The 27,324-nt window shown below is 41.6% G+C and overlaps 1 protein-coding gene and 1 pseudogene across 6 annotated transcripts in view; both read left to right on the top strand.

The window, feature by feature from the left end:
- COBL (cordon-bleu WH2 repeat protein) overlaps positions 1–10,688 on the top strand; it is a 233,717-nt gene extending 223,029 nt beyond the window's left edge. For all 6 annotated transcript variants that reach the window (XM_073332702.1, XM_073332705.1, XM_073332704.1 and 3 more), the window contains 3 exons: positions 476–595; positions 2,812–3,069; positions 9,393–10,688. In XM_073332702.1, the coding sequence (XP_073188803.1) occupies positions 476–595; positions 2,812–3,069; positions 9,393–9,410 (396 nt within the window). In that variant the 3' untranslated portion in view covers positions 9,411–10,688. The remainder of the gene's footprint in view (positions 1–475; positions 596–2,811; positions 3,070–9,392) is intronic.
- A 13,219-nt stretch (positions 10,689–23,907) lies between these two features.
- Positions 23,908–24,079, top strand: LOC140908048 (U2 spliceosomal RNA; annotated as a pseudogene).
- The last annotated feature ends 3,245 nt before the right edge of the window (positions 24,080–27,324 follow it).

The raw sequence follows: 27,324 nt of genomic DNA on the forward strand, positions 1-27,324 counted from the left end.
ACTTGCACTAGTTAGAATAACCAGAGGAATACAGATATACAGTATAAAGAGAGAAGCAATTGAGGTTAACCTAAAATCCTAACCTGTATTCCTGAAAGTTATATAAACATCGGAATGTGCAGTATATAGGAAACATTTAGCTACACATCCATGAAAGATATACAGTTACTTTATATCATCAAGATTTATTATTTGTTAACTGCTAATACTGTGCTTGGCATTCTGCACAATACACAAAGCGCTTGATTCTGCATTCCTGAGCAAAATTTAACTCAGTGGGACCATTTGCTTAAGTAAGTAGTATGCATTATGAATATGGACTGCAGAATCAGGCCCAAAGGAAGCCAAGCTGCCTGGCCAACAGAACTTAAAGTATAGATATGTGCTTCGAACAATTTTAATAAAGTGTTTTCATACTATCTTGAAGTAAATATCTAGTAACAACTTGATGGTGTCTATTTTGTTCATACTCTAGAGTTCAGACAGCATGATAAATGGAAGTCAGAAGAAATCCTCATATGCCGAGCCAGAGAATGAGCATTCAGCCCTGCTGGCAGCAATCAGAGGCCACAGTGGCACGTCAGGACTAAAAAAGGTGAAATAGATAAATAGGATCAGTGCTCTTCTCATTGGTTGTTCCTACTGAATGTGCTGGATGCACGGTGACCTAGAGTGATGCAAAGTAATGCAAAGTAATTTGTATTGCAACAAGAAGACCTTAGAAAAAATTATGACAACACAGGACATGTAATGTTTACGTTATGGGTCAAATTCTGCACACAGCTATGGAACTTCATTGACTTCACTAGAGTTGTACACTGGTAGCTGAGGGCTATGTGATGGTTACATTAAATCAAGGTAAACCCAAATTAGTTAAATATGGGACTGCACGCTCCAGATACTTAACCCAACAATCTTCAGCTCAGCATTTTCACAGGCTTAGGCATTATGGATAAGCTTTTCATTGTAGGAAAATGCAGTTTGCACCCCACCTAACTTATGGATCAACATACCCCAAGAATCTACCTACTGGACATATGTGCATGTAAATACTTGATTTCCACATGCACACTGTATTTATGGTCATTAGTTAGGTGCAATGAAAGTATACATGGAATTGTATGCGACTAACTAAAAATCTGACTTGTGTCCCCACAGCTAGATGACTCCTTCTGTTGGAAGAATTTATCTAACCATTAAGGCATCTCTTATTTTTAATAGCCAGAGTCTGAATTGCTCTAACACGAACCTTCACTCAGTTCACTGACCCAGCCAAGGAAGTGTATTGGGCAAGAATTGTCCCATCTCCCTGATGCAGTGACTCAAACCATTACCAACTATCCACACAGCTGGGGATCACTGGATGTCTACCAACCACATAACGTCCCTGTTCTTCCCTATGTTACTCCATTATCCTCAAAGCAACCGTAAATGCCTCATTACTCGTGGGGCAAATAGAATAGACAGCTTCCTCTGAGACTGACACCCCACAACACAGTATGTTACCAGAGGCAGTGAAAGAGCAGCCTGGCACACAGCCATTCCAGGACTGAGGAAGGCAAAGGCCACATCTGTGCACGCACACACTATTGAATTGCCCTGTGTACTGCTTGGGCATAGCTGAGAATCCATGTGAAGGAAGTTCTGAAAATAAATTGTTGTTGTATCATCAGAGAGATTCTTTCAAATTATTTTCTCCAGTAAACAAGCGTGGCTTTTTGCATTATTTTTAAGGATATTTTTAGGAACCATCCATCACTTTTTCACACAATGTGGCCTGTACTAATTAATGCAGTGCATATGTATTGTAGCGGACAGAGTACAGAAATGGAGTACAAGTGCTCCCAAGGTCTTGTTCTTCTATTGTCTCCCTCTTTGGACTTAGATAATTCACATGCCACTCTCTGCCTCAATTTCCCCATCTATGAAATGGGGATAATAATATTTACTTTGTAGTCCCACATTTGTCCTGTGATGATAAATTTGTTAATGTTTGCCAAACACTTTGAGGATAAATAAATTCTTGACATTTATGACATTATCGTTCTTATTAATAGATATTAGGCATATTGTTAAAGACAAAAGGCTGTTGAAAAAAGCACAAGCAAGCCCCCCACCAGGTTGTTTATATTAGAACAGGCTTCTGCACATATAAATTCATGCAGCAATTTTAGGTTATGGAATTCCAAAGTAACTCTATTGGAAAAGCAGTCAGTCCATTTGCCCCATTTAGTTTCAAATAGTTTTCTCTGGTTTTATTTCTTTTTAATTTGGATGGAAACTGTATGTTTAAGAACAATTCTAAAGCGAAGGTAGGTTTAAGAGTGAAGATCCAAAGTTCTCTCTCTCCCTCTCTCTCTCTCTCTCTGTTGTCCATTATTACCACCACACGGCACAAATTACTATAAGTAAATGAGATTCCCTAGTGCCTACAGCTGCCCTAATACATTTTTTTGATTCCAAAATCCTTACAGTCATTCCCAAACTCACACCAAGTCCAACTGTCAGCCTTTTACCTTAAACACCAAGAAGAGTTACAGGATGCTAGAGTTCACAGAAAGTAAAGATTGAGTTTCTGAGACACAGTCAATGCCAAGTCCTTGGTCCTGGTAATCAGCCCAGTTGAGTGATGCGAGAGAGTAGTAACAGATGTTTAAACCAATGAGCAAACAAAAGTTTTATGTGTTTTATATCAGTTGAGCAAACTGAAATTGGGAGTGGTGAAATAAAAGTGTGCATTAAGTGTCAAGTAATTACAATTTAGTGTTATGCCAGATATTCACTAATCACATTCAACTGTCTCATTGGTAGATCTCATCATCGGCCTCTAAAGAGCTGCAGAGCTTTAGAAATGCGGAACTGTCCTTGCAAAATAAAGAAGCCTCTCAGGCAGAGCATCTTTGGATCCCCCCTCCACCTGTCCTGCCGCCACTACCACCACCTCCTTCCAGCCACAAGTTAATGACAGCTCCTAAACTTCCTGTCACTGCTACAAGTAACCCTGGGGAGGCAAGGGAGGCCCTAATGGAGGCCATTCGCTCTGGCACTGGAGCAGCAAGGTTAAGAAAGGTAAACGTGCTCGCCTATATTTTTAGCCTTTTCGCTGAAACAAGCTGAAGTTCAGTGCTGCCCTGGGAGCAGTTTGCAGGTTGTGCTACCTATGGGGTTTTTTTTTTTTCCGTTTTGCCAACTTAAAGAGATACGTACCATGTTTTCTTTAACTGCAGTGGAAAGATTCGTGCTGCATCTCAAGTCTTTGGACAGCTATTAGAGCACATCGCCTCACGTGTGGTTTTCTTCTTATAAGAATAAAATGTGCATACATAGTTTTCTTTTGAAGAGGAGTGTTAAGAGCGTTAATTTGAAAAAATCACAGAATTTGGATGACCTCTTCCATTATAGTCTGACAAATTAATTATAATTCCAGTTGACCTCTGAACAAACGGGACCTAGGTTAGCCAGAATTAGGCCCATCTACCTTTCCTCTAGCCCTTTCCAAAAAACTTGCACCTAATCAATTTTGGGATAAATGTTCACCTTTAATTCCAATAGCATATCATAGGTTTTGGGGCCCATGCTTTCGCTCAGTCAGCCACCCTTAAGGCTGACTGTGGATCAAATTGTGAGGCCTAATATTCTTGGCAGTGTCTCTTTATTGGTATGCCGATTTCTACTAATTCATTCCATATCTCTCCTAAATTGTGGTTCTACATAAACCTTGTGAAGAAAATGAAACTGAACCACCCAGTATATAACACAGCAATGCCACACAGCACACATGGTGATTTCCAGACTTTCATACTCTGGTATGAGTCAGGAATAACTCCTCTGAAGTCAATAGAATTATACCAGTACAAAGTTCATTTGAGATCAGTTTCTGGACCTGTGGGTTTCATTCTGTTTTTAGTTGTATGGATGCAACTCCCAATGGGCTAAATATTGCTCTGACTTACACTGGTGTATTTTGGAGTCACTTTATTAAACTCTTTGAGCCAGATTCTACTGTCAAACTGAGTTACTCCTGATTTACACAAATGATGGTGAGAACAGATTCAGGCCCATTGGCTTCAGTGGCTTTATTCCAGAATTCACTCAGTAACTGAGAATGGACTTTAGCCCATGGACTTTCGGGTATTTGCAAGCACAGATGGGGTTTTCCCACCTTGTGAGTCCACTGATGCAAACCATAAACACATAAATATGATTTAGCCTTGTCCATTTGCCCTTTATAAAACAAACTGAACAAATATTCTCAACCAATTGATACTATAGCTATAAAACATCTCATTTCTTATAAAGTACAACTCTTATAGAGTTATTACTCATTAAACAAACAAATAGTGTTTCAGGGAAAGTCTAAGGGTCCAACTTCAGCATGCTAAAATAAATCAATTTGTGCAGTTATTTTGCATGTGTAAAATTACATATAATATGCTCTCTTGAGTATGTATAAGGCACCTATCACTTTGGTGCAAACCATCTAACAACGTTATAAAGAAGCAAAAGACTTCAGAACAAATGGTGCTTTCTCTCTACATTCCACCAGGTTACAGAAAACTGTTGATTTAGATCTTCAAGTATATTTTATGTATTATTGTTTGTTTGTTTATCCATGCTATTCCTGAAGAAATGCTTTCTAGCAACAGTGAGTTTTACACATTGATGCAATCAGGATTGGGAGCAGTCTAAACTCTTCCAGCAGGGACTTCCACAGCCATGGTCCTGCTTCTGAATCCCAGCTCTTCCCAACATGTCTGATAGTCTAAACATAGATCCCTCCAGCTACATTATCCCTGTGGAGGTTAGCTGTCTTGCGGGGTGCAAGGGCTGTGGTGATCTCAGAAATAGTCAGGCCCCCATCCACTAAAGCTTTATAGATCAGGATCAGGACTTTGAAACCTGTTCTGAAGTGAATAGAGAGCCAGTGGAGTCCATGAAGGCAGACGCGATAAATTCATGTTGGCCCTTGTTGTTTAGAAGGCATGTAGCTAAGTACTATGGCAATTTCATCTTTGTCCTTGTGGTTGCATTCTGAGGGTAGAATGAGTTTCCTGTAGTTCTAACATGGAGGAGACCAAAGAGGACCTCGCCTATGGCTTTTGCCAAGATAAAAAAGGAGCAATTCCTTGTCCAATCAAAGATGGAAATAAGACATTCCTCACTGCTGTGACAGTCTTCATGACTGAGAATAATGATAAGTCCTGTGTGGCCCCAGAGCTCCACATCAGTTTGACAGTCTGACACCCAGTGCCCTTGATCATTGGCAACATTAGAGTATTGATAAATTCCTCATAGTGTTCCCCTGGTTTCTATAAATATTACTCCTGCCTTTCCTGGGTTAAGCTAGAGCCAGATGCTCATCTCTTTCTGGCATTAGGACACCTAAGCAGAGGCCGCATTGGTGGAGCGGGACACATGTTCTCTGCATATTGGTGGTAGATGAATCTGGGGCACCTCATAATTTCTCCAGACAGTCCCCTGTACAAATTAAAGTGGCGGAGAAAGGAATAGTGAGCCTTGCAGGGCTCTGCATCACAGCTCTCTTAGTTTTGTCTACTAGGAGTGAGTGCGTCCAACCGAATGCTGCTGCATTTGCCCTTACAGCTTCTGACACACATATCGTTAGCACTGTATGAATGATGATGTCAGAGGTCAGAGAGAGATCTAACAGTATTAGCAGAGAGGTTTGTTTTCAGTCCAGTGCCAGAAGGTTATACATCAACATTAGCCAGATTGTCTTCTGTTGTGCCCTCCTCTGGATCTAGAAGGTGAGGCACCCAGGATGTAAGCTGAGGATGAGTACTGCCGAAGGTGGGATGCCACCACCCATTCAATGTCCTCCAGAAAAAGGAAGGGCTGGAAAGTGGTCAGTAGTTGGATAGCACGAAGTGTAGATTTCTTCAGGATTCTGTTTGCTGATACTGTATCGTTTAGGGCACCTGGTGGCTTGCTGACTTTGAAGGAGACATTGATAATCCCAGTTATCATGGTGGGGCCAGGTGTTCGTCACTAGACTTGTATGAGGAGTAGGGGGTTCAGATTTATAGCAGGTGGGCTGGAGCTTCTTTGAAGTGTCCAGGGCTTCTATTTGGGAGAATGGTTAAAATTCCATTAAGGCAGATGGGATGGGAGATGTTTCCTAGGTGGTATGCCTGTCTCAGTGAAACCCATTCTAATTTGGTTGACGTTATTTGCAAAGCAAGATGAGAATTATTCAGAATAGATAGGATTTAGGCTTTTGTGTTTATATATCTCTACATTGCATGGAGATAGGCACTCTGGCTTGATTAGCAGGTTCATAGCATGGAATAGTTCTGTTGGCCATTATTTGGCTGATTGTATGTTTGAGGGAGAGTCATGTTTTGCTTCCTTTATGGCTGCAGCATGAGCCTTGCTGGTGAGCCTTGAGTTGTTCATGGACAGCGGCTGTGAGCAGATTTTGTGCCTCAGGCACTACAAACTTCTGTTTTGCTTCATTTTGCATCATTCATCAGAGAACCACAGTGGCATGTGTGGAAGGCATGAGGGCAGGGCTCATTTTCGAACTCCTTTGTCAATGTTTTCTATTCGCTGTCGGTTACAGATTGTCAACAAGTAGTCTTTCAGTTGTGTGGATTTCTCTTCCATTGTCCTCTTGAAGTTTTCTGGAACCAAAAGTTTCTGATGCTGAAGTAATTTGGTTAGTGCATAGTTGGGAGAACCAGGAAATATCTCTATTATTTTTATGAATAACGTGCATGCATTTGTATTTTAATTTGTGATGGATTACTTGCCATGATGTTACACCAGATGGAGCTGTCTCAGGAACCAGGCAGGAAAGGCAACACAATGGCCCAGATAAGGAACATCCCAACAAACACTCAAACAATGGCCAAATAATTACCTGTGAAGAGGCAACTCCTTGGCCCCAACCTGGGTTACACGGCTGTTTGCCAGGGCTGAGTTCCAACAGATCAAAAGACACTGATCATCTAAAAGAACTGCCCTATGGAAAGAGAGAGGGGAAATTATCAGCTGCTGCAGGTTGATACAGACTGACAGACAGTCGGGAGTCTGTCATAAGTAAGCTAGAACTTGGCCCCGAAGAGAAGAGGGGCACTAAGGCTGTCTTGAATACCTTGGGGCTTGAGGGGACAGCCAGTTGTAGGCAAGACATGTTGTTGTTTTTAATCCATTTATCTGAATGCTCTGCACCTCTTGGCAAATAAATCATACTTTGTTTTGAAGTGGCATTTGTGTCACTGCATACTGTTACTGTCCACAGACTCTCAAAGAGAAAAACTTTCAGGGGCCAGGTTTGTTGGGCCTGCTCTATATCATAGTTGGCAGCCAGGGGGATGTAACACAAAGACCCATTTTAAGAGTGGTTGGATCACAGGATCCCATCCCAGCGAGAAGTGGTGGCATGTGCCTATCACTTGAAAGGGGTGGGGACCAGGAACATAAAGAGAAGGTCGTTAGTTTCAGTATTAATGAAATAGTGGCCTATCCAGGAACATGGAGTGGTGTTCACACTTCCAAGGTCTGAGGCAAGCCATAGATAAGGCCTATCATGTATCCAGCTGCAGGTATGTTGCTGTGAGAAGTGCATGGTCACTATATTAGATAGTATATGTGAGTATGTAAGGGGGTTTTATGGGTTACCATAGCCTAGGGGCAATTAATCATCAACAGGAGCCCTTATCTGGTCTCCCTTTGCTTTGGCTGCAGTGGGTTTCAATGTCCTGGGTTCTTCACTACTAACAGACTGTGGACAAGAGCACATGAGCTATTTTAATTCCTGGCTTTCACCGAAAGCAGTGGTGCCTGGATAGTATTAGACAGAGCACTAAGGCAAGAGGCTGAATGAGATGATATAGGGAAGAATAAAAGATTTACTGCCTGTCTAGGCCCAAATTCTCTGGTGATATTAAGGGACAAAACTCTACTAATGGAGCTGCATCCATTTAGCTCTTAGTTTCAATAGTGATATAATATATTGAAAATATTGTATCAAGTGGCTTTTATATCAGTTTGGCTGTATTCATTTCCTTTATGTTTACTTTCATTTCCTTTTATCTCAGAAATAGTATGAGAATATATGGGTCAGATTTCTGAAATTATGTAAACCTCTGCATCTGTATATATGTGTAATTTCCACATGGATTTACCATCATTATACAAGGAATCACAGTTATTCCATATGCGAATGACCAGTTATACATCTAGCTGCAGGAACAATTGCAGCCAATGTCTGCCCTATAAAATGGAAATATAGGATGGACCCGATTCTCCTTTCAGTTACACAGTTGCAACTACCACTGGGCAAATTTTATTCTAACATCTATACAAATCACATTGTTTTAGTGGGAGTTACACCCATGCATTTTATATTAGCTAGTGCTGGGGGGGCGGGGGTGAATTGCATATCTGGAGAGTGGAGTTTTATCAAATGGGACAAATTAAATTCTTAATAGTGTGCTGGCTCTTTAGCACAGAAGTGGGGCAGAAGTTTCCCTCAAAAGCATTTGGCCGAGCTCTGGTACACAGGTGGTTAAATGAGCCAGACAGTGATCAGACCATCCCCTTCATACTTAGAAGCATTCAGTTGCACACTGTTACTTTGTGTGAATGTGAAGAGACAAAAATAAATTTCAACTCCTCTTCTAGCTAATAAATCATGCAGACTACTCAGCCTAATTTTTCAAGGAACCATGCTTCTGCCATGGCCTTTATGGTCAAGAAAGCAAAAGGTTTAAAACGATCAAAAATTTGCTGATCTTTCATGTGATCCTAAAATCCTCTCCCCTCCTGAGTGAGTCAAAGCCCAGTGGCTTTTCAAGTTCTTCTTCTCATTCTGGCCTTGACTCAGGAAAGCATCCCTATTTTGGAAGGACACTTAAGCATGTGCACTTAAGCACGTGTTTAAAGTTAAGCTTAAATTAAGCACATGTTTAGGTGTTTTCATGAATGGGGGTGAAGTTAAGTATGTGTTTAAGTGCTTTCCTGAATCCGGGCCTTTGGGTTTCCCCCTCCTCTCACCAGGGAACACGCACACAAAAACAAACCACCAGGTAATTTATATGTCCAATCACATAATAGAGAGAAATTTTGATCTGTCTGTCCATAGACAGTCTGCAAGGAGGAAAAGACACTAAATTCACTGATTTCAGAGTAGCAGCCGTGTTAGTCCGTATCCGCAAAAAGAAAAGGAGGACTTGTGGCACCTTAGAGATTAACAAATCTATTTGAGCATAAGTTTTCGTGAGCTACAGTGCAAATTATTCTCTAATAAAGACTGGTGATATAAAAATAACAATAAAATGACCCACAAGAGAATGTTTGGCTCGTAATGTCAGCAGTTGAAGGGTTAACAACATATTGAATGATCATGTGCTTTTCTTTTATTATAGGTCCCTCTCCTAGTTTGAATCAGGTCTAAAGAACAGGTAATTGGAAAATCTAACTTCACACACACACATAATCATGATTCAAGGACTGAAGTGGCAAAGAACATCAAGAAGTTTAGTTTATTCTCCTGTCTACAGGCCAAAATAAGTTGCAATTGAATGTACCTGCATAATGGTTCTAAGGGGAAAATATGATGCTTTGCTGCACAGTTTCCGTGCCAAGGACCCTGTGTTTTGCCTCTAAATATTTAAGATTGCCAGTAAACTATTGTTGGCAGGTTAATAAAAATATAAACACTGTGTGATCCTGCATTAACACTTAATTGTGTATACGGGGAAAATTAAGATTTTTGCTATCTGTGTGAACAATAACATTCATTCAGTCTTAAGTTATTTAAAATATGCAAATGTTTCAGACAATTTACTTGTTTCTTACTCTTTGATTTGGACAAAATAACTAGAACCAATAAGGAAAAAAGCAAGTAGAATAAAGATCCATCAATATTAATCACAAGAAAAAAGTTATGGCAGATTCTGAAATGCCTAAATTGCCATATGCTGTTATGTTATATACTTAGGTGAGTTTTATATCTCTAGAATTCTCACTAAGCAGGTAATCAACAGTGAACATGAGATATACTGAACCCATTCATGACACTGTGAAAGTGTTGTGAGATGTGAAATAAAAGGGACCTTTACTTACTTAAAGCCTTCACAGTCTCTGTTGTAACGTTTCAAAACACTGCTTAATCTTTCAGGATCTAGGACTCATTCCTGCCCTCTGAAATGAAGGTGTGTCCGCTCACATACGTCAGAGCTGGACCAAGTCTATAGGTCAGATCCTGAGCTGGTGTAAATTTCACATAATCTGGCCCCTTGTTTCTAATTCATCCGGGCTGTAGCATTGTCTCACAATTATTTATAGCAGCTTATTTTACAAATATTAACTACTTTGGTAGTTGACATATATTTTAAAAATATTTCATTAAATTGAAATGATAACTTAAGAAGGACAGATCAGTCAACAGTTTTTCATATTTACTATATTGTAATGAATCTGAGGAAGTGAGAGTTCGTATATTTTAATTTTTTTAAGAATCATTTTAGCACTATACGCAGCCCAGAATGGAAATATTTGTGGGGGGGAGGTCAGAGCTGGAATTTAAAAACATAGCTGTGTAATGTTGCTAATGTTAAAAAAGAGAAGAACTGTTTAGCCATCTGTACTTAATATGACTGTATATTATATATTGTAAAATATTCATCTGTTAGTGCCACAATTAAAAAATTTGTACAAGATTTGCAAGAATCTTTGCCTTGCTCTTTACAGTTACAGAACAAACTGGGAACTCGAGAGGGATGAAAAGGTAATACGGCAGTATGTCGTGTTTCAGTTCTCAGAGTCTTCAAGTAAACTGTTTCAAACCAGAAAAAGGCTCATGACTGATCTGATGGGAAACTGACAAATGGAACCAAGGAACCAAATTGATATAAATCCTGATATTAATGCAACACTTATGGAGAAAGATTATCTCCTCATTATGGAATTATGTATAGTCACAAAGCCACATGCTGTTTTATAACCCATGATAATCAGTTAAGATCACCGTTTCGTGTGAGCTGGTTGGCCTACTTACATAGTGGTCATCTTGGCCCTAGAATCTTATCAATTTATCCTACAGCAGAAAACTAGAGGTACCACCATAAAAATGGATTTACACACATAGGACCTAATCCTGACAATTGTTACTCAAAGTAGTAATTCTTACCCGTATGAAGACTTACTGAAGACAAGTGAAGCTCCTATAGATAAGGACAGGTTTCAGAGTAACAGCCGTGTTAGTCTGTATTCGCAAAAAGAAAAGGAGGACTTGTGGCACCTTAGAGACTAACCAATTTATTTGAGCATAAGCTTTCGTGAGCTACAGCATCCGATGAAGTGAGCTGTAGCTCACGAAAGCTTATGCTCAAATAAATTGGTTAGTCTCTAAGGTGCCACAAGTACTCCTTTTCTTTTTATAGATAAGGAGTTGCAAGACTGGGCTCATAGGAATATATTGTTCTCTTGATAATGAGAATGAAACTCCTTAGCGCTCACCGATTCTGTACCACTTGGTGCTTATGTGACTAGTCCTACTGAATTCAATGAGACTACATGCATGAGTAGATTCTACTCTGCGGAGTAAGGGCTGCAAAATTGGATCCCAGGAGGATGATATACTGTATATTATGTCTTAAGATTCAAGCCATACAACTGTTCTCAGCCATGAGACTGGCACTAATGACACAGAGCTAAATTTTTTAAAAGGTACCCTTGGAAAAACCTCCAATTATCAAAATCCAAAGCATAAAGCAATTATAAAAGTAAGAACATCTGTGGTACAAAGTGTCAAATTCACTGTGACACAGAAAAGATGATCAGAAGTCCACTTCAGGGGTCACAGAGCAAGGTAAAGCTGCCTTGAGGCCAATGGGAAGGCCAAGTTTTTCCACCATCATTGCTGGAAAATGAGTACACTATTTCTGTTCCCCTCTTCACTACAACCACAGCTTCTACTTACATGAGGAGTCAAATTCTGGTGGCTGCCTGGAAATAGGCCATAATGAACCCAACAAATGGGAGAGTTAATTTGCACTTATATTCCAGCCAATACTAACTAAATGTGTAGCCCCCTTTTACAATCTCTTCCCACTAAAAGTAGGATTAATATCTGTGGGGCACTGTCCCTAGATACCATGACCAGATAAGGGAGCATACACGCATAACCCTGTGGAAGATACCCACTTACCTCTACGTTAGTCCCTGTAGTGTCACTACATGGCTCCTGTTGTGGAAAGTCAGCAGAGTGGGTGCTCTCCTGGAAGGGCCAAAATACGAACCATCAACTTCTCCATCATACATCTGCTGGCCAAGGTTTTTCTAGCATGCGCTTAACCAGAATTTGGCCTAAGGAGAGGAGCAGCACGTGGCCGGTGGTGAAGAAAAGAACATGAAAAATATTCATTGCTAGCAAGGAATTTATTTTGAATATGCATACTTAATGTGTATGATCAGGGAGGCAGGAAGGTTTTTCATCAACTGATTCTTCCACCTCTCATTGAACTGTGTACAGACTTATTCACCTCATATCAATTTTACAAGACAATTCCATGGGGCCTGATTACTACCCCTCCCACTCTCTGCATCCCCTGCCCTGCCGTCATCACTTATACCTGTTCAAAGAGGGAGTGAAAACGCTACCACCAGCATAAGGGAATGGAGAATTCAGATACGATAGTGTCTACACTTTGCATAGGTGTAAGTGACGACACCAGGTGTAAAGTAGGAGAGAATCGGATCCCAAGTCTACAACAGAGAATGTGCTGGTTTCATTCACTTTTTATATGGTTTTATAACTATTTCTTCAGCTCAGAATATCACTTGATCATGAAAACAGTTCTTAATGGTGATTTTCCATTTTTAATTTTAAATGATACTGGTTAGATGCACAAGATATTTGACTTAGGTAATATAGCTTTGTTTTTTCTGGGATTCTTTTTTTCCATGTTCAGCAGCAGGCTGCAAATATTGGCTACACAGCATTGGACAAATATATCTTTTGAAGTGCACATCAATCGCCTGGGTTTCAAGCAGGGAAGAAGAATTCACCTTCCTCACCCCACAGATGTGATTTGCACACTTTACACCACATTGATCAAAGGCAAAAATGTGGCCAGCATCAGCTTGTCACCGCAACACAGATGAATTTTCAAGCATAGGAAATAGAAGCACCTACCACAGGCAGTTCATGTGCTAATCTTTCTAGAACAGAATGAAATATGCCCCTAACTCCTTTAGAGTTAAACACATGCTTATCAATTGAATGCAAAAAATAACAAAAATAATTAATAATCGGGACAACATTTTGCCTGCAGTGGATGTTCGTCTGAATGACTGTATAAAGAGTAAGACCTCAGGGTTTGCCCCTTTAAGAATGGGTTTCTGCAACAACATTAAGTTAAACAAATTGCATGTGCATAGGTTATTTATTAATATAATAAGGACCAAAACTTGCTCACCTTACTCACAGAAAAATATCCATTGATTTTTTCAATACGTGATTATTTGCACCAGGATGATTTGCCTCTCATGCTTTAAGGTTTTTAACAGCATAATATACAATTAATTTTTATTCCTATTGTTCTTGGTTAATATATTTTTGTTATATATGTGTGTATGTTGCTAAGTGTAGACCATCACATATACGTGTACAATGTGCTTAAATTGACGTTGCTATTAGCAGCCTTAATTTTTGCATTTCTTGATTTTAAAAAAACCCACTGTATAACACTAATGTTGCCTTAACAATGTTTGCATTTAATATCTTCTTTTTAAAAGAAAACTGAAGAAAAAGAGAATGGTTAGGGTCCGACTGTGAATGATCACAACTAGGCTCAGAAGTTCTCACTTCACTGCAGTAAATAGAATTGTGAATACCCATCACTGCTGCAGTCTTCATTTGGCTGGAGAAGGTTACTGTGTGTCTCACTTCTCAGCAAAGTGCATCCGTTTACGCTGGCATGACCGTACCTTCCTAAAGAGGAAAAAAAGGTATTATTTTTTATCAACTGAATATTATTTACTATTTATTTAAGCACTGACAAGGTACTGGATGCTGTTTATGTCACAGAAGTTATGCTCCCTATATCCATCTACCAATTTTTATGGTTTCACAACAACATTTTCCTCCTATTTTAAATATTTTTCTCACCAATTGCAATGTGAAAGACTGGCAAAAACAAAGAGAATTGCCTGTTTATAAAGAGAAAACCGTGAAACTCTTTATTCATAAAAGTCGTTTGTGAAGCTACAAAAATTGGCAGGGAAACACAGGAGCAGACATAATACCTGAAACTTCTTTTCCCTCCTAACTGACTAGATTTCAAGTTGATGGTGTCACTTTAAGGAAGTCGTTGTTGTTTGGAACGGTTTTTCTGTGCGTACTGCAATGGGAAATTGTACGATGAGCCTCATGCAAATTGTTGCTGCCGCAGCTACTATACCTATCAGGCTGGCAGGCAGCAATATGGGTGTCAGAAAAGAAATCTTACCAGAGGCTTTTACTGAGCATGTTCAGCAAAACATCAATTGCTTATACCATCTTTTATCTTGTGTTTTGTTGTTAACCTTCGCTTATTACAAAACCTAGCAAAAGGCCTCATTAAGGATATTTAGAAGCAAATTTTCAAGTTTGAAACTTTAGCTAAGTCTAACTCTTTTTGAGCAAAAAAGAGTGGTTACAAATATTTAATGGCGAAAGTGTGTATTTTTCGCTCAAGAAATTCAAGAAAAGCCTTCAGCCACGGACAAATCACAGGATGTTTCATCCCCCAAAGAAAACGTTTCATGAAGTTATGTATAGCTAAGAACAGGAGATTATCATGGAAACCTTTTTGCAAATTTAACTGTAGCTTCTGAACCTGGCAAAATAGGAACCAGTAAGAAATCAGGGCATATGTACTCACAATGATTACTGAAACACTGGTAGAGGCAGAGTCAAATCCAGCTCCAGAAATTGCCATAGTCTTCAGCCAAATCTGAAGGCAGCAGGTTGCCTCGAAATTCCAGCTTCTTTTTTCTCCTGGCCTCTGTTTGATTTGTATGGGTTGAATTAAAAAGCTTACATATGCCACATCTCTTTTCTGACCTTTTTATGCTTCTGATACTGTTATGCCCACAGTCCTGAAAAGTTTCTATTTGGACAAACTATGATGCTGGTGCTGTTGCACGTGATTGGGGGAAATGGACGCTGTTCAGGTGCCAACAACTGCTAGGTGCTTTAAGACCCAGGAGCTGTGAGAGAGAAAAACCTAGCAAAAGAACAAGATTGTGGGACATCATCTTATTCACCATTGTCACCCACACTTCCTGTAATATGAATGCAGTGGACACAGGGCAAATATGAATGGGATTTGTTTTACATTGGTCATAATGTGCCAAGTCAAAGAAAAAGGAGTCTTCCAAAAAGCAGGTTTGGGTCTGCGCTTTCCTGAGATTCGAGTCCAGGACTGGGAGTCAAGACTCTTGGCTTCTGTTCTTGGCATCACCACGGACTTTGTTGTATCACTTGTTTTCCCTCTCACTTGTCAGCCATTTTGAATCCGTATACGTGGTATGATTCAGACAGCCACTGTACATGCAGAGAGCAAGTATGTACACTGTGACTGGGAACAGCGGCCCATATAGCCAAAGCAGGGGGAGGGATTACTGAGGATGATTCTGACGTTGGGGTATGACAGAGGAAGTGAACTAGGTGGCTTGGGGGGCTCAGCAGTCTGCACTTTGCTTAGGAGGTGGAGAGAAGGATAATGGTAGAGGTCAGGGGAGGGAAGGATGTTTCTGTCCACACGTGAGGCTATATCTGCCCTTTTACAAATGCTGATGCTGACATTCATAAGAACCAGGAAACAGGGAAAACTCTTCTCCCCGCCCGCCAGCCTGTAAAATGAACCTCCATTAGTACATGTTACACTGCAAAGTTCTATGCAGAGGATTCCTCCTGCCTAACCAGTTTGGCTACCAACTCTGCAGCTACATCTGGATCCAGGGATTCCTCCGAGAGATCCAGAGACTCCAGAAAGATGCCAAGCATCTCCCTGGTTAGTACGTCATCCTTCTGATCTGCCTGATTCATGGAGTGGTGTCCTCCGTAACCCTGACCTCAGCAGTGCATGTGCCTCTAGGCTGGCCAGTACTGGGTTTCCTGCACATGCCAGTTCGGAGGTTTCAGTCCATTTTGTCAAAGGACAGTCACGTTTTTCCTCCTGGCACCAGACCCATTCTTATTGTCCCAAGCCTTCAGATGAGAATTCAAGTGGGCAATTGTCCATGGCAGTGTTCAGATGGAAGGTGCTATAGAAAGTCATCATTTTTATTTCTGTATTAATCTTTTAGCAACAGTTATGCCACCCCGTGTAAGAGCACTGCTTTGCTGCTGCTCCGGTCAGTGTTCATGTGCAATTTCTTTCTAAGCCCCAGATCTATAAGTTAAAGCTTCCTACCTGTGGTATTTCATAGAATTTCTCAAGGTGTCATTCATGAACCAGAGCTGTTCTCTCATTCCTGGAGCTTTTGATTCTCTTTTCTCACTCTGCTTTTCCTTAATGGTCCTGTCTATTATCCAAGTAGCCAGTTTTGCCCTGAGAAACACCTGTTGATCAATGCTGCTTTTGTGAACAGAGAAGGATGTGGTATGTGATTTCCCCCCCCCACCCCCATCCCCTACTAAAGACCATTAAAATGAGCCATCTTAAATAAAGACCTATTTTATATTAAGGGGACAAGCCATTGCCTCACAACCATGTTTAGCAGCCATAGGTTTCATTCCCCCACTGTGAGGATCTCTCTCTCCTGTGCACTTGTTTGGGCAAGGAACAGGCAGTTTGGCCAGAAGGATGTATCCATTTTTGGTTTCCGGTTGAAAAAATGTCCCTTTGAGACTCTATATTTTCTGTGATCCAACTAGGATTAAAAGATTAGGGAATGAAAACCAATAGCAGTATTATTCCCACTAGAAAGCATACTTATAGGGGAAGAGAGAGGTTGAAACTTTATTGTAATTCAACACCAGGACACATCTAGAAATGGAGCAATTAACAGGTTGTAGGGCTCTGGGTCTCAGCTGCTGCTGCTAAGTGTTGCCAAGAGATGCTAAGCTGAAAATGCAAATATCTTCAAGGCTGAAGGATCAAAGAGCAATTAAATTAAAAACTGCTGACAAGTCAATCTTAGCAGCCATTTCCATGCTGAACTAGGTCAATAAATCTTGGCCTGCTGTAAATCTTACCACATAAAGGTGGGCTTGCATAACATGAAAATGCAGTAAAATATAGCAATATATTTTATGTAAATACTTTTAAAAGTAGTGAATAGCATGTTTTATCCTGCCATCCAAGCAGTCAAGAAGAGATTAGACTTCTGGAATGGGTTAATTCTTTATTCAGTGAGAGAGCTGAGTTGACAAAAAGTCAAGAGCCCTCTTTCCTTGTCTTTTTTCATGTATATTATTATTATTAATTTGTCTTACAGTAAGTTGTGCCTATAGTACCCATTTGAGATCAGGGCCTCCTTGTGCGAGGTGCTGTACAAACACATTGACAGTCCCTGCCCTGAAGACACTTACAACAAAATAGACTAAAGGTACGGGAGGAAACAGAAGCACAGAGGCTTGCCCAAGGTATCACAGTAAGTCAGTGGCAGAGACAGGACTGGAAGCCAAATCTCTTGATTTATAATTAGTCCCCTATCCGCTGAATCATGCTGCTTCCCAGCGTGCACATTGTTCATGTGAGAACTTCGAACACAGACAGATTGTGCAGCAGCAAAACTTACAATCCCCAGGTGTGGCTTCTGTTTCAGAACTCCAGCGAAAGCAGCTGTTCAGCTAGCCAGCCGTTCTCCAGCCAAACTGTACCAAAATGCTGCGTCCAACTTCGTTTTTTAAATCCTCTCAAACAGATATTATGTATTTCTTTCATCTTTTTAGGTAAATGCATTTCCAGCATCAAGTATCTAAACTAGACACATTCCCAGCAGAACCAGAAAAATTTACAAATCCGAAGACAGCTGCTACATTTAAAGCAGGCTTTCAACAGAGTAACACCTTCCTAATTATAAATACACGTCTCCATTATGGCATCCAGCTTGGCCTCCCCAAGCCCTACTCACTCTTCTCCCTCAGAGAAAGTCTCGGCAAAAAGGTTAGAGTTACCATAGTGCCTAAGGGTGTGTCTACGCAGCCCACAGCAGCAAGCCCCGCCAGCCTGGACCGGCAGACTTGGACTAGAAGGGCGAACACCCAGCACTCTGAAAAGTAGCTGTGTAGACAGCACTTTGAAGTTGAAGTGAGTGTGCTCTGTAGTCTTGGAGGTGGGGGGGGGGGGGTTTCAGAGCCTGAGCCACGACGACAAAGCACTATCTGCACGGCTACTTTTCGAGCGCTATCACGCTCCTTGCAAACCCAAGTCTGTGCCTCGGGGCTAGGAAGTTTGCTGCCGTAGACCGTGCAGACGTGCCCTTGATGTCCCAACAAAGATCTGTTGAGCTTGATGCTGTACAAGCACAGCGTAACAGGGAGTCCCTGCCCTAAGAGTGTACAATCTAAGGTATTGATCCTGGAGTTAACTCTGACGCAAAGCCAAGATCCGAACCCACCCCACCTGAGTCCCTGTCCGCTGCTTTAATCACAAGACCATCTTGCCTCCAAAGTGCAAGTCTGACGCTGTGTCCTGGAAACCATCTAGTCCAGGCTTATGCGACTCAAGATGAGAAGTGAATTCCAGGGCCCATCGCTGAGCTGCTCAGATGCTACCCCTGCCGCCAATCAGAGGGCTGTTGGATCGAATGCCTCAGATCAACTGTCCCAGTATTACAGCTAATTACTCAAGGAAGAAGGCCTGAAACACTTATAGGAAAAAAACAGCACCGTTAAAAAGCCTTTTGTAATCAGATGGGATTAGACTGCCACTCAAAAACCTCTTCGATTTGGAGTTGTGTGGGTCTGATCCTGCAAAAAGCAGCCAGAGCATATTGGTGAATCTGGCCCATTATTTCTTCATGACAGGATAGCTTGTTGTCAAGTGTCCATGCTTCAAAAGACATCTACGTTCTCAGAGGAAAAAACGGCATAGGGTAGATTTCTTGGTGAATATTTGCATCGATTTATCTAGATCTCCTTTTCCTCTTCTTGTCGATGATAGGATGAGATGGCTGGGAGCTAAATTGGCACCCGGGGGAATTATTAGAATCTGAATGTTTGAGATATGGACTTAAACCATGATGAAGCGAGGAGTTTTATGGTGTATTGACCTGACTAATATGTACATATTCCATTATTCTTTAGCGGATGGAATCAGAAGTACTCAGTATGTCCTGATCCCTGTACTACTCGCAGCTAATGGAGAGTATCAAAAGAAGGTGTCTTTTAAAGTTTTGGAGAAAAAGAATCTTGACGTTGCTGTGGCCATAATGTGTAGTATAATATTAACCATAAAGTTCCCAAAATGGGTGTCCACAGGTTTGTTACAAAATGCAAGGAGGAGATGGAACCGCATTCATAAAAAGTAGGTATTCAGTGTCATGTTTTTCTTGAGCTATTTTCTTGATAGGACACAGACGATTTTTAATTATTCAAATGTTTAAATGATCTACATCACTGAGGCTCTTTCTATAAAAAGCAGATCCTGTGTTACAGGCTTTTGCTTTGGATGTGATGAGGACTATTTCAGACTAGCAAAGCTCCTGTCAACTGACCCAGTACAAATCCTGTTCTCAAGGAAAATATTTATGTCAACACAAGGTTAAAAACTATTTTTACAAAAAAATTCAGAATGGAGAGACTGGATTTTAATCCTGATTCTATAACAAGTGAAAACCTGGTGAGCACACAGCAAATGCAAAAGCTCTGAAATGGTTTGGGGACAGCCTGTTCTTTCTTTCTTTTCTTTCTTTTTTTTCTTTTCTTTTCTTTTCTGCATTGAATCAGAACCATTCTTAGGTTTGTGTGGTCTCCAGCAAGATGCAGGACCTCACTCTGTGTAGTTAGCAGATTTGTGCTGGCTCTAAATACATTTCACAAACTCCAACCCAAGATAGCAACGTGCTGGATGTTCCCAAATTGGGAACAAAGGGTGAGGATTTCTTGTTTTTCCTCAGGAGGCTGATCTCATGTTTCATTACTCAGGGCCCACTTTCAATAGGGCTTGCAAAGTAATTTAAACCAGATCCTTTGCTGTATGTTTTCCTGGAGGGAACTCGTTTTTCTTTAACCAAAGGGAAGCCTGGAACAAGGGACAAAACTACATAAAATAATGCATCTCAAGGGACAAAACTACATAAAATAATTTCTGCACATACATTGTATGGAAGGAAACAAATTCTTTATAATCGAAGGTAAGGCGAAGAGAACCCAGTTCCTAGAAGGGCAAGATAACTTTTCAGCTGAGAGTCTCCCAATGCTGTCTCACATTCTTTTCCACAGCTGCAATCCAGCTGAAACTCCAGCAACAGAATCTGCCAGCAAGACAACTAAAGAAATCAGTAAACCTGGATTTAATATATATATAAGGTGTATTGAAATGATCCAATTGTATAATACAGTTTATTTGCCTCATCTGTTTCGTGAAAAAATCTGTTCTTTGACCCAAACAGGTCCAGATGCCAAGTTTTTATATACATAATATCTGTTTGGGAGGATTTATATATATATAAAAACTTGGCATCTGGACCTGTTTGGGTCAAAGAACAGATTTTTTCACGAAACAGATGAGGCAAATAAACTGTATTATACAATTGGATCATTTCAATACACCTTATTGCAATGGGATATTTCCTGTCTCAAACTGTTGCAAAGGGGTATTGTTCACACTTAGGGCTTGACCCAATGCCCGTGTGGAGCAGCTGTTCTGTGAAGATATTGGGTACAGCTGTGGAGGTCAAAGGAGGGTGCCCTCCATTTTGGAAAGCAGGGCCCTGGACTGCAAGGACAGACAGTGAGTTGCAGGCTTCAGAGAGTAGCAGACTGGTTTCTGTTGTGTTAGAGTTATGTAACTGTACAGTTGTTACCTACATGCTCTCATTGCTTTAATGAGACGGGGGGCTAAATGTCCATTGCAGCCAATGGGAGCTTTCTAAAGACTCCAGTGGGCACTGGATCAGGCCTTTAAATATCTGCTGTGTTCTACAATGCTGGTGGCTGTGCTTTAGTGGTGAAGGAAGACTTGCTCTATATGTGACTCTACTTGTTCTTGTATGGGCTGGGGGAACTGTAGAAGGGGCAAAGTAAGCAGGAAATTCCATGAGAATCACCTCACTGAGATTTCTTGGCTTCCTCCCTTCAAAGGGCTTGGAGATTCTTTGGAGGGGGTGTGGCACCAGAGTGCACAGACCAATGCTTGGAAATCCTAAGAAGCTGTAACCTTCATGGAGAAATTATGCTCCATCCCAGCTGACACTGAGCCAGGCTTCAGATAAAGGTTATTGTTGTTTCTGTTTTTAAATACTTGAATGGCATTCAGCTACCAGAGGGAGGGGGTCATGTAAGAACCAAGGGAGAGATTAGATTAGCGGGTCAGCCCCTCCACACAAAGCTTCCTGGCCTCCTCCTGGCACCGTGGCTCCCTCGCTAGCCCCTTGTGTGCCTACACTTTGTTCCTCAGAAGCCATGGAGAGGAATTAATGCTGGTTTAACCAGAGTTTACTACCACATGCATTCGCCCTGGGATTTATTTTGATGGCTGAAGGAGACATAGTTGTGCAGAACAAATGCTCTGGCCCTTCCCAGCCCCATGGAGTCCCAACTCTGCAGAATGGAGGTTTCGGGGCCCTGCGGAGGGATAGGGTATTCCCATAGAACTCCTCTATGAGTTCTGAGGCCTTCTTATTCTTTCTTGAATCCCCTCTCCCCACCCCACCCCTATTCCCCTTTGTGGTGCAGAATGGAGGGAAGCATGGGGCCCCAAAATTGCACAACACATTGGAATCTTTTAGGATGAAGGTCACAAATGCATTAGTGTTATGGTTAATGCAGCTGGCTAACAGAAGAAGCAGTGTGTGCAGTATAGGAAATGGGGGGAAACATGGTGCTCCAGCTTCTGGCATTTGTTCTGTTGTTTAGACAAGGCTGCATCTGGAAAAGGACAATCTGCCAGCAGTTATATTAAAGAGGTTTTTTTCCCCCGCTTGGAAAATGAAAAGGTTGATACCATCAGGTTACTGCATAATCAATCTGAGCACATGTGAACTCCAAAATTGCTTTCTAATCTTTGTGTGTTTCACTATCAGCATGTTTCACTGTTCTTTAACCATTTTAATCATTTCAACAGGGAAGAAAACGAAAAAAAAAAGAGTACCAGCAAGAAGACCCATGTTGTGTGTAGCTAAGTAACTGTAATGATTTTGCTTTCTGCATTCTGCGCTTCTAAACTTTTGAGATTTTGCTGCCTCCAAAGGCCGCTGCCATTTTCTGAGACAGTTGAAATATGTGTTACAAACGAGGCACCCAAACTGTGCACTATCATGGAGACTTGACATTTGTTCTTTTTTTGTTTAATTTCTTTCTCTCACTCATTCATTGAGACTGAAGGGATCTGATCACTCTTTATGTGTAGGAAAACATAACAAGCCCCACTAAAGTAGGTGGAAACGACATTAGCTGTTTTTTTTCCTTCAGAAAAATTTTCTTATGTAAAATGGAGCCTCTGCCAGCCAATCAGATTACTGGATGTTTGACCCTTATTTACTGATTCATGTTGAAAATAATTCCAGCCAGTCAGAAACCAGCTTTCTCATTAAAATACTGTAAAGCAGTATTTAGGAAAAATGGGCCTGAATTTGCAACCCACACTCAAGCCTTCTGTACACATGGGTTTCATACCAGTATAACTACTTCAGTGAAGGGTGTGACTTTTAACCAAAATAGTTATACCTGTACATCCCCTAGTGGGAACACAGTTATGCTGGTATAAAGGTGCCTCATACTCAAATAGCTTATTTCATTTCTTGGGTAGGAATAGCTATACCACAATAAATAAGCACCAGTATAACTACTATAAGGCTTCCTGAGAATACCCCGGATTCTGACACATCTCACTATCACCTGGAGGAAGCCTTGTCTGTGTCCGCCAGGAACCAGCTCCCGAACTCCACCAGCCACAAACAACACAAGCACTTCCTTCTAGGCTTATGCAGGCCCTGCTTTCTCTCAGCAGGTTAGCAATAGAGATGCTCCAACCCCCAAGTGCTCCAAGTGTCACCCTGGAGTTCTGAGCCCCTGGTCCACTGGTCCCTTGCAGTATTCACAGATTAGCTGTGCCCAAAGTTTACCAGTTACACCTCAGATCACTGCTGCACTTAACACACAGCACTTAGATAGATTGATAGTTTAAACAAGTAAAAGTCTATTTAACAAAATATAGAGACTTGACTGATAGCCCGTAAAAGTACTGGAAACAAATGGGTACATATAAAATAAAATCATAACACACATTCTAGAACCTAGACTTAATTAACAAGATACTCTCATGTCTAAAGTATTGCTCATCAGCACTTTCCAGACGCTTTCCTTTTTCATGAGACAAGCATGCTGTCAGCTTGTTTCCTAGGTGAAGGATAAAATCTTGTCCCCACTCCTTTTTTTTTATGCAGTTACGGACTATTGTCAGTTCCTCAGAAGGTCCCTTCTTCAGAGACTTATCTTAGGGTTCCTTTGTCTTTATAACCCAACACCAGCCAAAGCTGATCACTTGGAGCTACACAACTCCTGTCTGCGAGACCCTACACAGAGTAGGTGTGTTCATGAAAAGACAGTTTGCTCCTGAAGTCCCTCCCCATCCTGAACTAGCTCTCAGGGCTAGTTCATTCAGACCCTGCTTACGCACACACACATAAACCAAACCAATCAACCAGTGCTTTTCATTTTGAGCCAGAATCTGCCCGTCTAAATCACGTTGAATAGTATTTTACTGCTCAAATAGTCCCACATAGGCTTCTCAGCCTATGTGGCTAAGATCAAGTTTAGTCTCTGTTCTTCTCAGTTTAATCTTATCTGTTCTGAGGCAGAAACTACACCTTCTAGAACACTCGTCTTGCTTTCTTGAAAAAGACTACTGCTTTGAAGATGGATTCTACTGTTACTGCTTCAAAAGAAAATCTTTGTGTTGCTTCAGAGACTCCAGGACAGACCGAGGATATGATCGCACCCTTGCCGATTCCACAGAAACCTTCAACTTCTGCTTGGACCACTGCTGCTCCATGGAACGCCCATGGGAGAACTGCCTCTTAGAAGACCCTCTAATACCCAGATGTACAGACATTCTTTTCTCAACTTATGTATGATATAATTTTTTAATATTAGCTTTAATAAAAGTTTTAAATCTGTTCTTATCAGTTTAATTACTGAGGAAGAAACTACACCTTCTAGGAGATTTGACCTGCTATCCTGTAGAAGATTTTGAAGATGGATTCTACTGCTGCTCCTTCAAAGCAAGATCTTCATGCTGCTTTGGAGGCACCAGGACAGACCAAGAAGATGATCGCTCCCTCGCAGATTTCACAGAAATCTTCAACTGCTGCTAGGACCACTGCTGCTTCATGGAACACCCATCGGGAAACAGCCTCTAAGAAGACCCTCAGGGCTTCCAGGCCATTGCAGATGATCAGCATCAATGGGACAAGCAGCGCTTCCTTGAAGAAAATGCATGGAGATGTTGCTGCAAGGGATCTTGCACCTCAAGGACGACCTTCTAGGACATCAGAGCAAGGACAAACATCAGCTCGCCCTCTCTTCAGGAGAAGGATGCTACAAGGAGAACTTCTTCCACCTTCCTACTGCCCAGGATCCTGATTCTGGTGGTTGTCCTGCTGTACAAGAAGGTACCTCAGCTGGTAGGACCAGCCTCTCCTCAGAGACCAGCTACTCCTCAGAAACCACCCAGCAGGACCTCAACACCTCACTAGATGCCTGCCTAGCCAAACCTCTTCAAACTACTCTCCCTGATCAAGAAGAACCATCTGTTGAGTCCACTGATACAACTGAAGCCCATCCAACGGAGGGAGAAGAAAAAGAGAAGAATTGTATCTACCTCCGGTATTCTCTTGCTATGGACATCCTCCTCTGCCCCTTCTGCTGTCTGGTCCGAGGATTCCAGTAGCTTGGTGGTCTCAGCAGACACCTCAAGAAAATCCATAGCAAGTGGACCACTTTCCGGTGTGCCCTCTGTGACCTGCCTTTGAGACGCAGAAGAAATGTAAGTTGCATCAAGTCCCCTGCAAAAGACATCTCACACTGGAAGAGTCGAACTCTGCCAGTCTATGTTGCCGACACCCCATCTCTCCTCCGAATGCAGAAACATCACATGCTCAAGCTCTGGCTTCTAACTGACCAAATACTCTGGCTACGAAATAGATGAGGCAAATAAACTGTATTATACAACTGGATCATTGGATCAACACAGCCCCAGGAAAAGATGGCATTCACTATAACATCTTGAAAAAATAAGACCTGGCCTGGTATTAATTGCACTTTTCAACAAATGCAAACAATTCTGCCATGCCCCCAGCTCCTGGAAGAAGTCTAAGATGTCACAGGAATCAGGACAAGCAATGTAGGAAGTGCGGCTATGCCAATGAGACACTACCCCACGTCCCATGTAGCTGCAAGCCCCATTCTAGAGCCTGGCAGCTGCGACACAACGCCACCCAAGTTTGCCTGGTCAGAGCCATCCCGCCACCTGTAGGGAAGTTTGCCCTGAACTCCACTATCCCAGGAACTGACATCCAACTGCGACCGGACATCATCATCACCAACGAGGACTGGAAGAAGATGATGATGGTGGACGTCACAGTGCCCTTCAAGAACAAAACCCCAGCCTTCCATGATGCCCAAGCTTGAAAGGTGGAGAAATATTCCCCTCTGGCTGACACCTTGAGAGATAGGGGTTACCAGGTTCAGACACACAGGCTGATTGTTGGAGCCTTGGGCGCATGGGACCCCATTACAAGCTAGCATTGAGAGAATGTGGAATCAGTCAACACTACAGTCGGCTGATGCAGCAACTCATGGTGTCAGACACCATCAGGTGGTTGAGGGACATCTACATAAAACACATCACCGGACTTTGGCAATACCAGGAGGGATGAGCTGGAGTGCTGATGAGAAGTGCAGTAAGGAAAGTAACTGAAATATTTCCCTGATAGATTGTATTTTCTAAATGGACAACCTACCTAATTCTCAATTACTGAGGGACAATCTCCACTCATTTATATATTTTGCTTTCCACAACCAACTCTCTGTACAACTCTTCATGAGAGATATACCCGAGTATTTGGATTCTGATATCTAAACTGTATTGTTAAATTTATTCACCTAAATTTGGGTTTTTGCTGATTATGTAATATATGTATCATATGACTTTTAAAAACAAACTCTGTATTTGTGGATAATCTAAGCACCATGGCCGGATCTACAGACACTCTTTTATCAACCTGTGCATTATATAATTTTAACATTAGCTTTAATAAAAATTTTAAATCTGTTCTTATCAGTTTAATTACTGAGGCAGAAACTGCACCTCCCAGAAGACTCAACCTGCTATCCTGAAGAAGACTTTGAAGATGGATTCTACTGCTGCTCCTTCAAAACAAGATCTTCGTCCTGCTTCGGAGACTCCAGGACAGACCGAGAAGATGATCGCTCCCTTGCTGATTCCACAGAAATCTTCATCTGCCGCTGGGATCACTGATGTCTCCACAAAATGCTCATTGGGAAACAGCCTCTAAGAAGACTTTTAGCGCTTCCAGGACTTCACAGATGAACAGCCTCAATGGGAAAACCAGTGATTCCTTGAAGAAAACCCATGGAGCTGCTGCTGCAGGAGACCTTGCACCTCAAGGACAGCCTTCTGGGACATCACAGCCAGGACAAACATCATCTCCCCAGCTCTTCAGGTGAAGGATACTACAAGGAAAACTACTTCCACCTCCTCTTCTGCCCAAGATCTTGATGCTGGTGGTTGTCCTGCTGTACAAGAAGGTACCTCAGCCGGTGTGACCAGCCTCTCCTCTGAAACCGCCCAGTGGGACCTCAACATCTCACTAAATGCCTGCATAGCCAAACCTCTCTATATTACTCTCCCAGAGCAACGATAACCATCTAGTGAGTCCACTGATACAACTGAAGCCCATCCAATGGAGGGAGAATGAAGGGAGAATGATTGCATCTGGAAGGGAAGATATTGCCCTCGTTCTGGAGATCATGCCTCAAGATCCAGCCGAACAAAATACTCAATACAGGGAAGAGAATCGGCTACAGGCTAATTGCACAGCAAATTTCCAGCCTGAGCCTGCCGAGATTGAGCACCCAGAAGAGCAGCAGCCTTCAGTGAGGGCCACCACGCCATG

This window comes from Lepidochelys kempii, chromosome 2 (genome assembly GCF_965140265.1).
Source record: "Lepidochelys kempii isolate rLepKem1 chromosome 2, rLepKem1.hap2, whole genome shotgun sequence".
Lineage (NCBI taxonomy): Eukaryota > Metazoa > Chordata > Testudines > Cheloniidae > Lepidochelys > Lepidochelys kempii.